This window comes from Artibeus jamaicensis, unplaced genomic scaffold, assembly GCF_021234435.1.
Source record: "Artibeus jamaicensis isolate MK-2021 breed Jamaican fruit bat unplaced genomic scaffold, CSHL_Jam_final contig_60, whole genome shotgun sequence".
NCBI classification, from domain to species: domain Eukaryota; kingdom Metazoa; phylum Chordata; class Mammalia; order Chiroptera; family Phyllostomidae; genus Artibeus; species Artibeus jamaicensis.
In genome coordinates this window covers 7832530-7847556 of record NW_026521900.1, presented here as the reverse complement: position 1 = coordinate 7847556, position 15027 = coordinate 7832530, and the positions used below count along the sequence as shown (strand labels likewise).

Here is a 15027-nt window from a genome sequence, read left to right as displayed (position 1 = left end):
AAAAATAATCATACTTTTGTAAGCAATACTTTACAGTAGACACCTCAAAAATCTACCATAGATGTGAAACTTAAAATGAGAAAATTTTAAGTTCTAAATCTTTATACATATATATCCAGATTTCTATATATATTATATATACATACATAAGTATATATAAAATATATATAATCAGATTTGAAAAATGAACAAAAACTGGGCACTGTACATAAAGTCCTTTTTAAAACTCAAACAATAGAAAACTCTTTAAACATTAAACAATTTTAATAAAAGTTTCTGTACAATGCTAAGCAGTTTTATTTACACATAGAAAATGTAATAGGAGTAGTGTTTGAAATTACAGAACTCCTTAAAATTTCAATGGCAGGTAAATCTGGAAAAAATAACAGCATTCCATTCACAAATATTTTCAAGCAATAAATATGTATTTATAAATAGTGTAAATTTACATCAAGATTAGAAACAAAAATCACAAATCTGAAGTTTATTCCTTAGTCTATGTGCAATCCATTATCTTTGTGACTTGGCTGTTAATTTTTTAAACATTTTATTTAGGAACCAAAAGTGTAATAACCGTCATGGTTTCAAAACAAGACAGATAAACATAAAAGCAGTAAAAAAGTTCCTTACCTAACTTTTCACATTAAAAAAAAAAAAAAAAAAAGTTGACCAAAGAAAGCCTTAAAATTGCTAACTACCTTACAAAGAAATGATCGGCTAGACTAGTATTTTTTCCAAGGAAAATTCTGAAGGGAGAAAAGATGAAAACTGATTCATCAGCCCAGAAATAGAGAAATATAAAAGAGGTTGTCTTCAAGTCAGTAGTCTGTATGATGTTGCCAGTTTTGTCAGATATATACAAAACACGGAAATTATTATTTTTTTTTTCTGAAGTACAGCTGATCAACTTTGTGAGAGTCCTGGAGTAGAAGCAGTGCTCTCTGTCCAGTTGGTTGACACTCCGCACTTGGAAGGTTGCATAGACACAGTTTTCAGCCAGCAGCCTTACGAGACAGCTACAAAAACCAGTGGTGCAGAACCAGATTACTTCCTGAATAGCAGAAAAGGTTGCATTTAATGTCCATGGAACAATATCAAGATGAGGAAGATGGCAATGGAGGAGCCTAAAAAAAAAAAGGAAGGTGTGTTACTTTGGTATACAAATTGTTAATAGTGTTCCCTAGCTCAATGCTGAAAACACAGTCTGCTTATGAAGGTAGGGAAAAAAACATTTTCAAAAAAGTTTCCATAACCTGCAACATGATGTCAAAGTACAGCCTCCCTTGCTGACTCCCTAGCCAATTTTCCTGAGTCTGAGATCATTACCCTACTCAGTGCACCTGCATTTTGGGGGAACTTCTTCACCAAATAGTCTCATGTTCAAGAACATTAAAAGTCAGTAACATTTTTTTATTGGTAGATAATTTTTTTAGATTGCTTTTAAAAAAAAGGCTTGCGGAAAATAATTTAACAAATCAATTATTTTATTAGTGACTGGCTTAAGAACCTATCTCAACTAGATAATACATTTTGTTTAACATACTACAGATAATTTTCTCCTTCAAGCAATCTTAAAGACCATTGAAATGAAAATATCAGGAGCTAAATTTCAAACATTCAGTTCCTAATCTCATATGTAAGAAAAAAATTATTGGAGGAAATCAACAATTCATAAATTATGTATGTTTCTATTCATAAAATTAGTGATGTGCTAGAGTAAAATGTTTCCCCCAAAATCTGCTGTTTAAAATTTAAAAACTGTATAATTTATAAGTATACTTGAATTCATAAGGTTTTGTAACATACTAAGAAGTTAAGCTCCATCAAATATTCCCATGAGGTTAATACTTCTGGCAGACAAAATTTGTAAAAAAAATACAATGAGCTCTAAAAGCAGAAGTAAGTTTAAAAGCACATTTACTGATTCATTTTGTTGACACTAATAACTTCTGTGTACACAAAATTTTATCAACTGCCATTAGATGGCATAAAGAATATGATAAGTGTTCAAAAAGCAAATAAAGGTTAAAAAATATAACTACTGTGACATTCTTTAGGCTGATCTCACCCGGGAAGAAAAGTGAAAATGAAATATGCTATCTTCATAGGAATAAATACTTGCAAGTGGAGGGGGGAGTGATATTAGTATTTCCTCATGCAATATCCAACAAACCAAAAGAAAACTGAAACATTTCATTACCTCCTGCTTATTAGGTGGCAGAACAAACAATGCTGCTTCCCTATCTGGCTAACTATGTACTCACATGTTGATTTCACTTACTAATGTGAATTGATCATAGACTTGCATCAGGTCCTCCATCTTGTACTGTTCTAGCACCACAAAATTTTCCAGGTTTCTGCTTGTTTTTCGTGCACAATCTTGGCAATGCACTATGTAGGTCTTTCGAGAAATGCTCTCATTAGTAACAAAAAGCAGATCAAAAACCTCCACCTATTTTATATAAGAGAAAAACCATTCAATAGTGACAGTGGTATTTAGTTATTGTATTGCTTTAATATAATTATAGACTTAATTATATTATAATTTAATATAATTATAATTCTACTTTACATGGAATTGTGGACAGTTATTTCCAGTTAAGATGGGCACCAAAACAAACTTAGCTGTGTTTCAGATTCTTTAATGGACCAGGTTTATTTTGAACTAAACCCCAAGAATGAGTGGTAATGCATATTCAGGACGGTGACCTAAGGGAATGGCATATTCATCACAACCACCATCAAAAACCTAATTTAAAAGTTGGGTAAAGGTCACTCTATTTTGTTTTAAATCCAAAACATTTGTATACAATCACATAAGAGTAGTCATCACTTTCCTTTTACTTCTCATAACAGAGCACTGTGTATAGATATTTGTCTTCCCCTACCGACTGAACTCAAGATAACACTATGTTTAACTTAGCCTTGCACCTCCAGGGCATATCATAATGCTTAGTGTTTAGCCAAATCTCAAAACACTTACTGAATAAATGTAATCTGATTTTACAGATGAGGAAACTGACAGGTAAATGACAGTAAGTACATAGCTATAAGCCTCATGTTAAGGAGTATGAGTATAAACAAAAAGTGAACTCATGAGTATAGTTATGATTTTAGAAATAATACCTCTGTCTTATACAGAAAGAACGGTGAGTTGCTAAGGTTTAGGAAGGATAAGGAATAACACTTCAGAACAGGAGTCATTGTGAAATACTGGAAAGCTTATACATTCATCTTCCTGAGGTATAACACACCTAATTAGAACCTGTCTAAGCTCCTAATGACTTACTTTGGCCCAGAGACACAACATTAAAATAGGAGATGGATTATTTAAAATAGAAGCCAACGACAGAATTAGAGAACTTCAAGATTTGGAATGATTCATTAATATCTTGGCATATCCTTGAATTTATTCAATGACAGAAAACTTTCATGACTTCATGCCTTCTTTGAAAAGTTACGTCAATCAAAACCCTAGAGTTCACCATGTCCTCCATTACCACCGATGGGCAACAACATGACTTGTGATTTGAGCTACAAAATTTGTGAGCATCCTTTAACCTGTCCCTCGCTTCTGTCAGTTAAGAAGCTGTCTTGAGGATTTTATCCATGAAATAATTTTGAATTCTGGTCTAGGCCTTAAGATAACAACTCTTACTTAAGACCTCTGCAACAGCTTCCTACCTCCATCTTTTCAAACCACTTTTCTCTTTGAAACACATATCGAAGTTGGTTTCCTCTCAAACTCTTTTGATGGCTTCAATGACCTCAGAATAAATAGCAAATTCCTTTCAGGCATTCGAGATCCTCTGTAAGCTTCCTACTACATCGACTTACAGGTATAATTAGTATAGTCTGTGTTCTAGTCACATTGGACTACGTATCTGTTTATGAATAAGCCATTCCATTTCCCATACTGTTATTATAGCTCTTAACAACATTCATTCTACCTCCAATTCTCACCACTTTTTGGCCCTCTGAAGTCACGGTCAGCCTTAAGTATAGACTCAAATGTTAATACTTTTGTGAACTCTTATCCCAATAACAGATACAAAAATTTGGTCATTTTTTTAGTGTTATCATAACAGTAAGACCAATTTTGCATTTACAAGTCTCATGTACATTATAATTAGTTGTTTATAATTTGTGTTCTTGGAGTAGAAAGGAAGCTCCCTGAGGTACTGTATCTTCATTATTTCTGCATCTCTGCAAGCACTGGCTTCAAAAGAAGACTGACCAATGTATTGTGAATTGTATCTGACAGGACTGAACTTTGATCTGCCCTGGAGCTATAACAAATTACAGGGTCCAAGCATAAGTAATGCCTATTTTATTACAAAATCATAAGCATGTAATTCTGTAACATAACACTCTCATACTCAAGCACACCATATGACATTTTAGGTGAAATGTTCAAAATAAAACTATAAATTATTACACATATATTATTATCCTACCAACTATACTTAAAAGCAAGTGGTACTTCTGCCAGACCCAGTACATCCAGTTTATTGGCATCTGTCTGCTTCTGGACTGTTCTCAGTTTAAAATCTCAAGACTAAAGTTCTTTATGATTATCATCTGTTAAATATCTAATGGATGAATGACTCTGTAATATATCACCAGATTAAATTTTAATATAATACCTGAGTAACAAGAAAATAAGATTAAACCTGTCAATTTCAGTAAAATGTATTACATGAAACTACATGTAATTGTAAAAAATAACTAAAGAGAAACTGGTGTGGCAAGGGGTTTTATAAAACAAGGGCGGATAAGAACAGTAATTTACCTCACAAATGCTACAATAATGAGCCGGTTCTTCTTTTGTCCGCCCATGCCATATAATCTCTTTTCCTGCAGCAATGAGAGCTTCCCTCAATGTCTGACATTGCTTCAGAGTTCTTAGAAGACAATACCTGTTGTGGGGGAAAAATTAATTGTGACCAGCAACTGAATATTGAATATTCTTTAGCACAAAAGATATACTATTAGAAATAATGCCAAGAGACTCCATTCTAATACCTGTGACTTTATTTTTCTTTTGTCAATTTCTCAGTCTCAGATTAAAAAAAAATAAGGTTTATGTTCAGCAGATTTGATGGTAACATTACATTATTTAAAGTTGAGAATAATTTGCATCTGAACATAAAAATATATAAAACCTGATTCCTTGCTTAGATATAAGCTAATTTTGGCTCTTATTTGGGCAAGTCAGTTAACCTCTTTGGGAGTCAATATTCTCATCCTTGAAATAAAGGGTCTGAATTCCAGATCTGAACTGCTGTGATTCTAGCAAGGCAGGAAGGCACACTGTTTCTATCAACACTACCCAGATAATCATAAACAGCATCATCTGTATAGTTGCTTTGGAAATTTTTTTGAGTCCACATGTAGAAAACTAAATTGGTTTCAATCTTGCACTAATGAAGAAAAAAAAAGACATTTAAATCCTCTATTTTAACTTGAAAATAATATAGTGCAATCTTTTATTTATATTAACACAATTGAACTTTTCTTATAATAATTTGTACCTTTTCTAAACACATACTTATGATGCTAACAATATAGTGAATTCTCACAATTTGTGCTGATTTTCCTATAGGTTTGCTCTCATTACTTGGAATTGTCTGCTAAATTCTCTTACTCTCTCCTCTGAATCTTAGTGGCTCAGGTTCTCCACTTCAACAAGAGGCTGGACTAAATGATCTCTGAGGCACTTTTGCCTCTAAAATCTGGAGACAATGAAATACACCAAAGAAAAGGAAATGGGTTTAGCTAGCAACTGAGTACTGTTTGAAAGCAAAGATCTTATCTGTTTTATTCATGCTGTTTACGCTGCCTATGACAGTGCCTGGCATATAGTAGGTACTTAATAAACATTTGATTACTGAAAAACTAAAATTTAGAGTATGATAATTAATAGCATATTTAATTTCTCTTATTTTATATTTCCTTGTTATTTTATGAGACTAAGTTAAAGTTACCATCACTTTATCACAGCCCATGTAAATTAAGCCAGGATAAAAGATGACTAAAAATATATGTAAAACTTGTTAATGTATTTAACAAACATAAAACAGTATCAACTTCACAGATGTAAGGCAAATCTATTAAGTATCATATTAAAATGTCTCACTTTGTTCAACAATTCTTGTGCATTTAACTTATTTAGGGAAAAAAAAAAAGAACTTTAGACTATGGTTGCAAATCTAAGCTAGGACAGGGGTGGGGTGGGGTGGGGGGTGGTGTGTGTGTGTGTGTGTGTGTGTGTGTGTGTGTGTGTGAGAGAGAGAGAGAGAGAAAGAAAGAGAGAGAGAGAGAGAGAGAGAGAGAGAGAGAGAGCGCACGCGCGCCAGGGAGGTAGCAAGTAAAAACTTTGATCACTGCAAAAAGAAAGAATATAATTTAGACTATGCTGCTAGCTCCTGAATGGTATACCACTCTTTCCCTTTTCCTTCTTTCCCTATGACCCATACAATTCACCTCTGAAGGCACTGAGATTAGTTAGCCACTGAACAAGTTAGCCAATTAGGGCTTCAAAATAAGGTCTCTTTCATAGGAAAATAATGCCTACAACCCTCTAAGATACCCTTGGAAGAATGGCAGACTCCACTATGCTCTAATGTGGAAATAAATAAAATAAAAATAAAGAATAAGGACCAGGCAGGAGGCATGGTATTAAGTACTTAACACATATTATGCCACTTAGGCCTCTTAACAACCCTGTGCGGGAGGCATTATTATCTTGATCTTGCAAATGTGGAGACTGGTACTCAGAAACAAAATTTGTCTTACATTATAAGGCTACCACAAGGACTCTCACTTGTCTTCTTACCCTCTCCCTCTCTTCTCTTTTGAAGATGAAATAAACTTAGTGTAGTTCTTTTCCCCCAAACACAAAGCCTTGGTTCTGTGCAGTATCATTATCCTACTCTTTACTCAGCAAATTAACTTTCGATTGCAATGCTACTGATTAGATCGGCAGTTAAACAGCTATTTATAATTTATGGTTAGTCTGCTAGTTTCATCTAGAAAAAGGCAATATACTACTTCCCTGCAAAGAGTAAAGGGTTAGAGGTAGAGTTGCTAGTAACACAAGGCCATGAATATTCTGTGTCTAGAATCACAGCTCCAGAATTTTTATTCTGTGAGGTATCAGAACCCTAGAAAACGGATAGCTCTATTAATCTGATCTGACAATACATAACCAAATTATAGTTTCCTCTTTGCCCTTAACATTGAAATTATTTGTTCCTTCCCATTTTCAAAATGTAGCCTTTGGAATGGGGGGGTATGTGGCACACGCACTGGTGTTGGAAAGGGAGAAAAAGGGGGGAGGGAGAGAGGGAGAGAGAGAGAGAGAAAGAGACAGAGAGGTGAGGGAGGGGTACTGTTCTGAAGTCCACAGCAATGAGCAGGTCCTAAAGAAAGAATGATTCCACTGAAGGGTTGGGAAATATTAGAAAATACAGGAATTTAAAAGGATCCTAGGGAAGTTAAGATATAATATTCAAGACTTAACAGTAAATCTCTTTTGCTTTAACCCTAGACTTTGATTTTACATAAAGATGTTTGAGTGTACTGAAGAGCTAAAAAATAAGTAAAAAAAAAAAAAATCAAGGTTGTCATTTCCTCTATCATTTTTTTACCTTATAGCAATTAAGAATTCGATTTGTTAAAAATGACATTGTCAGCAGCAAAAACTGTAAAAATGTAGAAGATATGCTACTTTTAATGAATGCATTTTAGAAATAGGGTCAGAAATAATTTCAGGAGATTAGAGAAGTAGGGAATTCTTTGACTTTTAAGGATCAATGTGGTTTCAGGATCTAACCCGTTTTTAGCTATTTGGATGAAAGACTACCATAGAATGGCAGACTATTAATGACAAGTCTGGCTTGGAAGAAAACCAAGAAAAGGTGACTGCGGGCTTGGTGTATTTGAGGTTACAGAGTAGACTCTTAAGTCCACTCAAAAACCAATATGCAAATAGAAATGAAAGTACACTTAAAATATCAGAATAAGAAAACTGAAGAGGATAAAATGAGGACAAATGATCATATACAATATATTCATAAATTAGGCAAAAGATAAATAGACATGGTATACGAAGGATGCCAAGGAGGGAGAGCTCCTCTTCAAACAAGGGGAGGCAGAAATCACAGAAATGCATAAAGAAGTTGTCCATTTAGATGTAAGCAGGAAGGAAAGGTACGAGGGAGGCGCTTTCCAGGCAGAAGAAATGCCAAGAGCAAAGATTACTTAGGGAACAAATGACTGTTCTTACAAGATTTTAATCTTGGGATGAGGTTTATGGGGCAGGAAAATAAACAAACAAAGCCATAAGTGATATAATATTATATCAAAGTTAAGACAACACTGGGGATTACTCTGATATTCTGGAGGCAACCTGACTACAAACTAAGTTCCCAAATACCAGTGCAGTGTACAGGCAGATGAGGCATGGGTTAACTTGATATGGCACTTTTAAAGTCATTATGGTAACAATCTCAGCCACTAACAAATAGATGGTGCATAAATTCAAGTATACCAAGAGACGCTTTGCCTTGTACAATCCCTCTTACTGAAAGAGCCATGCAGGGAAAGCCACCCAACACCTGAGCCCTCATTAACATACTTGCCACCTGTTACTCCAGGGTTGCATTCCCCTTTGGACAACAGTGAGGGCTTAAAGGTCAGTAAGACATCTAATAGTTTCATTTAAACCAACCACATGGCGGAAAATCAAGGTCTCAGTCAAGATAAAATGAGTATCTTAGCTTTAAACTCTCAGGTAGAAAAAAACAAGCATTAAAGAAAAATATATGTAACCGTAAGAAAGTAGAGTTTTACAACTTTTAGATTTTGTTTGCTCAATGTTATCATCAAACACTGTATATGTAACCCAATAGTGTATTAGAAGATCCCCCTGGGCAACAGTGCTAGGATCTATGCTAACTATGGATTGGTCTTCATAACTATACTCTCTTGTTCAATTATTAGGCCAAATAGCTTTGACTGGAGTGGTAGAATACCTCATTTATCCATTTAAAAATGGGAATTAATGGAAAAATGGAATGAATACTTAACAGTTTAATTCCTATTCAACTCTTCTGTGCTTGTGATAAAATGTGTACTATGTAGGTAGGATAATAATCTATAATACGTGTGAAAGAAAAGGGAAAATATTGTTATTTTGGAAAGAAATCTAATCTTTCTTTCTCTATTCTTAGAGAGTCCCTAAGTTGCCTGATCACAGGATTCATCTACGCCACCATGAAAGAGATTCCAGGGTTCTTTTCATTGAGCTTTGTATCTTGTTAGAAACAGAGCCTAGAAATCTTATTTTAATAGGAGTCTGGGGTGACTATTATGATCAGCCAAGTAAAAACCAGTGCAAACCTCTTGTTTCATGAGTGGTGAAGTTGGAAAACATGTCAAAAATTTGTAAAATTTCCAATACACTAGTATAATAACAACTTCACAAATCACGATGTTTTTATTTTTAAAAGATTTTGTTTATTTACTTTTAGAGAGAGGGGAAGGGAAGGAGAAATACAGGGAGAGGTATCAATGTGTGGTGGCCACTCATGTGCCCCCCCAACAGGGACCTGGCCCACAACCCAGGCATGGGCCCCAACTGGGAATCCAACCAGCAACACCTGGGTTTGCAGGCCGGTGCTCATCCACTGAGCAACACCAGCCAGGGCACCATGTTTTTATAATTAGAGCCTTAAAAAATTATAGAGGGAAAGCTTCAGGGTAGGTAAGAGCACAGATTATAGAGCTAGATTGCATGGGTTCAAATCCTAGCTCCACACATACTTACTGTGCCTTAGTTTGCTCACCTATAAAAAGGGGGCACCTAACTTACAGTGCTATTATGAGGACTATATGCCATATAAATGATTAGATTAGTGCCTGGCAGTGATCTACAGTTGAACTTCACAAATAAAATCCATACACTGTGTTAAAGTAACTATATAATTACTAAATTGAAGTTATTTTTTTACTTTGAAAAAATTGTGCAATGAGTGCCAACTGAAAGTGCAATAGCTACACCAAAAAGAACATAAAATGAATTATTTAAAAGGAGTTTAGCTTAGATTCCATTAAGTCAGAATTTCTCAACCTTTGCTGTGTGTGTGTGCGCGCGCGTGTGCGTGCACTGAGGTTGGGGGGGGACTGTCCTGTACACTATAGGACTTTTAGCAGTATCCCTGGCTTCTATGCACAAAGCATTAGTAGCAACCCTGCCACTCATATGGCCCCTGGGGACAAGGGCAAGAGAAAGCAAAATTGTCCACAGTTGGGAACCACTGTACTAGATCCATGAATATTAACCTTCTTAAAAACAAAACAAAAAAACAGGTGATTGAGGTTTCCATAATTAATATTAACAATTTATTCTGAGACCTATGTAATATTCATAAAAGTTATATTAGAAAGATAAAATTATCATCCTCATTTTTCAGAAAGGTAAACAAGAGTAATAGGTTTGGTAATTTGTCCTTGGTCCCCCAACCAGTAAAAATAAAGAATCTAAGATATAAAGGTAAGCTGGACTACAAACAACTATACAATGCTGCCGTGCCTGTAATATTTCACTGGGATGTTAAATAGCACAGATTCTAACACTTAAAAAAATTAAAAAGGAAAGGCAAACAATGAATATGAGATGATACTTTTAAAAACTACCATAAAAAAAGAATGCTTTATAAAATGGTCAAAAGAATGACAAAATGATATAAGAAATTAAGTTTGTGATTTCACTTATATGTGGAATCTAAAGAACAATACAAAACAAAACAGAAACTGACTCACAGAGAACGAACAGATGCCTGCCAGAGGGAAGGGAGTTTGTAGCAGACTTATCTGATAATTCCTGCTGAGGTTATGTAGATAATAACTATATTAGTCTTTCAATCATTTTTACAGTTTAAGAAACATTTCAAAATAAAAAGTTGGGGGGAAAAGGGTGAACAACTTTTGTGGGCATGTAGCTATGCATAATATGCAAATTTTATATATTTTAAAGGAAAATAAGTTATATCAACACAGAAAAACTATCATAGTTCAATGAGTTAAAGAAACAGATCAGCAGCCTTATGTTTGTTTATAAGTCTTCCTTAATTCATTTCTGTGTATGAGACTGCTGTACTTTAAAAATAGCTAATGATCCAGAAAACTCAATAACTAACAGGTAGGCCTTAAACCTGAGGGACATTTAAAAGTTTTGTCTACAGAAATAGAAATTAAGTTTGCTTGCGATATATGGGGTATGTGTAAAAAAAATATTTTTCATTTAAACAGTTAAAGGAAATCAAGAAAGAAATTATGCCTTGAGCTTCCACTAAAATTTTCCTAACGAGTCAGGGTGTGAACTTAGGGTGTGAACTTTTTAAGTCAAGTTCACTGCACTATGAAATGAAAGAAGTAATCAAAATAATGAATATTCTCTTGAATCACAGTGATGTAGGAGGCATCTGGAAGAATGTGGAATATAAAGATTAGTGTATTTTAGTAAAACAATTAGGATGTAAAAATTGAAGGAGATTTACTCAACGACTTAAAGGATGCTATGAAATTGCAGGGCTCTAAAAGACCCAATTTGATTTTGAAAATGCAAAGAAAAAAATAAAGAATGATATTGACTGGTTTAATCACAAGTAATTCATTCTCAAAATAAGGAGGGATAGTAGGTGACAATAGGAGATAACATCATTTCCCATTATTAAATCACTTAGTATAAATACAGGTTCATAATCTACTACAAACTTACAAATTTTTCATAAACTCATTTGATGTTGAAACTTGACCTGAGGCTTTTTATAGTTTTCACCTAGCTCATCAGAGTGACTATATGTTTTACTGCAGAAATATTAAAGTGTTTGATTCTAGGATACTGCCACAGACCCTGTTGGGAAGGTAAAATATATTGTAAATGTACTTCATTACCTTACTAAATCCTAAGATTTTTAACTATCAAAACACATTTGGCCCAAGGGGTTTAGGATAAGGAATTATGGAACTGTAGTGCTTTTATGAAACCTTTCCTGAATGTTCCCCTCTTTCAGAAATGCCTCCCTCTGTGCTTCTCCCATTTTTTAAAATGGGATTTTATTTATTTATTTTTAGAGAGAGGGGAAGGGAGAGAGAAAGGGGGGGGAGAGAGAGAGAGAGAGAGAGGGAGAGAGAGAGAGAGAGAGAGAAACATCGATCGGTTGTCTCTCATATGCCCCTTAACCTAGGACCAAACCCGCAACCCAGGAATGTGCCCTGACCAGGGATTGAACCAGTGATCATGGTGTTGGAGGAACAATGCCCAGCCCACTAAGCCACATTGGTCAGGGCTCTGTACATTTTTTTAAAACAAATTTTTCCATCATTATAATAAAGATCATGTATTTTAATGTTCTGACTATTTCCCATTTAAGTGCCAGAGAGGTCATCAAATATTTCTACCTCATAGCACAATACCTGAGCATTGGCTCAATTCACAGTAAGTATTAAAGAAATAAAAAAGAGTGAAAAGAATTGGGTAGAGCTCACTAAGTCAGCTGAGTAGATGAGAAGGCACAAGGCAAATTTTGCTTGTATTCTTTTTGACTGGGCAGACTTATCACTTAACGTGAAAACTTAAACATACATTGTAGATAGATTCACAGTATTTATGACTTAAAAACAGTAACTTACAGGGAGGAAGTTAAGGAAGAGAACTGTATTTGTGTTTCCTCTCCATTCCACTGAAGTATCAGTGAGATACTTCTTGTATCTGATATATATTTTTAAATAGCCTATACAACTCACATGCTTAATGTATACTGAATTTATGCTTACTAAAATACAATTGAAAGGAGAAAAAAGAGAGGAGGTGTAAAAGTTGCAGTCCATATTAAAGATGGTTTAAAATAGGAAAGAGGGTGATAAAAATAAATAGAAAATTCAAGCACATGTCTCAAGGCAGCATTGGGAGAAATGGCTGACAAGGTTAAGTGGGGGCCGGATTTGAGGTATAAATGAGGACTTTGAAGAAAGTTTATATTTCTGCCTTAATGTGCTTAAAATAGTTGGTCACTAGTGACCTCAGCAAGAAGTGACAGGGACATATTAAAGGTAGAAAGCCACATTTCTAGGGATGGTAGAGTGAACAGGGGATGAAGAAAATGACTCAAAGCACAGGGAAGAAATGATAAGAGAGAATACCATTTCTTAAGAATTGGTAGTCTAGATCAGTTGGCGGAAGCATCGTCCCATAACCCAAAAGGCCATGAGTTTGGTTCCATGTTAGGCATGTGACTAGGTTGCGGGTTCCATCCCCAGTCTGGGCATGTACAAGAGGCAACCGATCTAGTTAGTATGTTTCTCTCCCCCTCCCTCTATAAAATCAGTAAGCATGTCCTTGGGTGAAGATTACAAAAAAGAGAGAATTGGTACTGCTCACAGAAGCCAGATCAAATCAATACCCTTGTTGGCAGGATATTAGATTTTTTAAAGAAGATTTTATTTATTTACTTTTAGACAGAGGGGAAGAAAGGGAGAAAGACAGGGAGAGAAGTATCAATGTGTGGTTGCCTCTGGCGAGTCCCCTATTGGGGACCTGGTCCACAATCCAGGCATGTGCCCTACACTGGGAATTGAACTGATGACCCTTTGGTTCACAGGCTGGCGCTCAATCCACTGAGCTAGACCAGCCAGAGCAGCAGGACACCAGATTTGAGGACCAAAGAAATGATGTGGCTACAGTTTTCCAGTAAAAACTAAGCTTGTGGAAAAAAAGACCTCATCTCTATTTTTGTAACAGTATATTCTCCATGCTCTCTTCTGACCTTTATTTAATTCAACTATTTGCTTTTCTTAAATACTCAATAGATGAATTTCCCAAGTTGTGTCCCCAGAATCCTCTTCTTTCTTTCAAGGCAATCATAAACCACTAGATAGAAGACTCCCTGGCCAGTCAGCTCTGACTTTGATTGCTGTCTAAGAGTTCTGTATTTCCTACAGCCTCTGTTAAACAGCTCTTTCCAATTATTTTACTGATTATTCAATCTTGCCCTTGCCCCAAAACAAAATCCTGTGGCACAGATACATACAAGTGGGTTTTACATAAGGCAGATATGGGCTTAAATTCTGGTTCTAACCAAGTGGGTAACCTTGGGATGCTAAGAGGTATAAATGAAATAGTTTGGGGAGTACTTTGCTTATTGCTTGGCTAAATATCAAGCTTGATTTATTAACAGGTACTAAGCCATGTAGAGTTCAGAATTGAAAACCCAAAGATACTTTGACTCACTCTTCTCTCTTATCATCCAGAAGCTTCTATTTATTTAATACTAGAAAGTAGATCTTTATGAAACCCAAATTAGATCATACTAGTTAAAAACCCATGAAAACTTTCTCACCCTACCTCCACATCTTCCCCCTACACATAACATATCTGCCTCCCAAAATACAGATTTCTGTGGCTCTCTGGGCCTAGAAAGAATCCAGTGGATCAGCTGTTGTACTTTTTCAGTATATTTACTTACATGTACAAACTTTTACTTGAAGACAGAATCTATACTAGATATACACATCTCTCTCTTTCTTTCTTGCGTGCACACACACTCTCTCTCTCACTCTCTCAGTGCTTAGCCCAGAGCCTTGGATACAGTTGGCAAGTAATTAAGTGAAAAAAGTACAAATGAAAGCAAGTACAAATAAAAGAGAGTATTGTTAACTGATGAAAAGTACATTTTTAGCAATAGCTGACTGACTTTTAAAAAGGAAGTACATAAAGCAAGCTCAGGGGTCTGGATTTATGATTAACATTTTCAATCAGTATAACAAAAAGACTATGCCAATCACATCTCATGAGGATACAAGATGGGTGCAGAACTGTCAGTATAAGAAGGAATAAAATCAAGACTTAAGTGATTGGACATTCTGTAATGGAGGGTAAAAATGGAGTAAGATAAATATGTAAGTGCATTTAAGTAAGGTATTTAAAAATGTAAGGAAGGTATGAGGAACAACAGTACCACC

The 15027-nt window shown here is 35.1% G+C and overlaps 1 protein-coding gene across 4 annotated transcripts in view; it reads right to left on the bottom strand.

Moving 5' to 3' along the window:
- Positions 1-245: 245 nt before the first annotated feature.
- KDM6A (lysine demethylase 6A) overlaps positions 246-15027 on the bottom strand; it is a 175092-nt gene continuing 160310 nt past the window's right edge. For all 4 annotated transcript variants that reach the window (XM_053670650.1, XM_053670653.1, XM_053670652.1 and 1 more), the window contains 3 exons: positions 4793-4919; positions 2282-2452; positions 246-1124 (listed from right to left, as the gene is read on the bottom strand). In XM_053670650.1, the coding sequence (XP_053526625.1) occupies positions 1095-1124; positions 2282-2452; positions 4793-4919 (328 nt within the window). In that variant the 3' untranslated portion in view covers positions 246-1094. The remainder of the gene's footprint in view (positions 1125-2281; positions 2453-4792; positions 4920-15027) is intronic.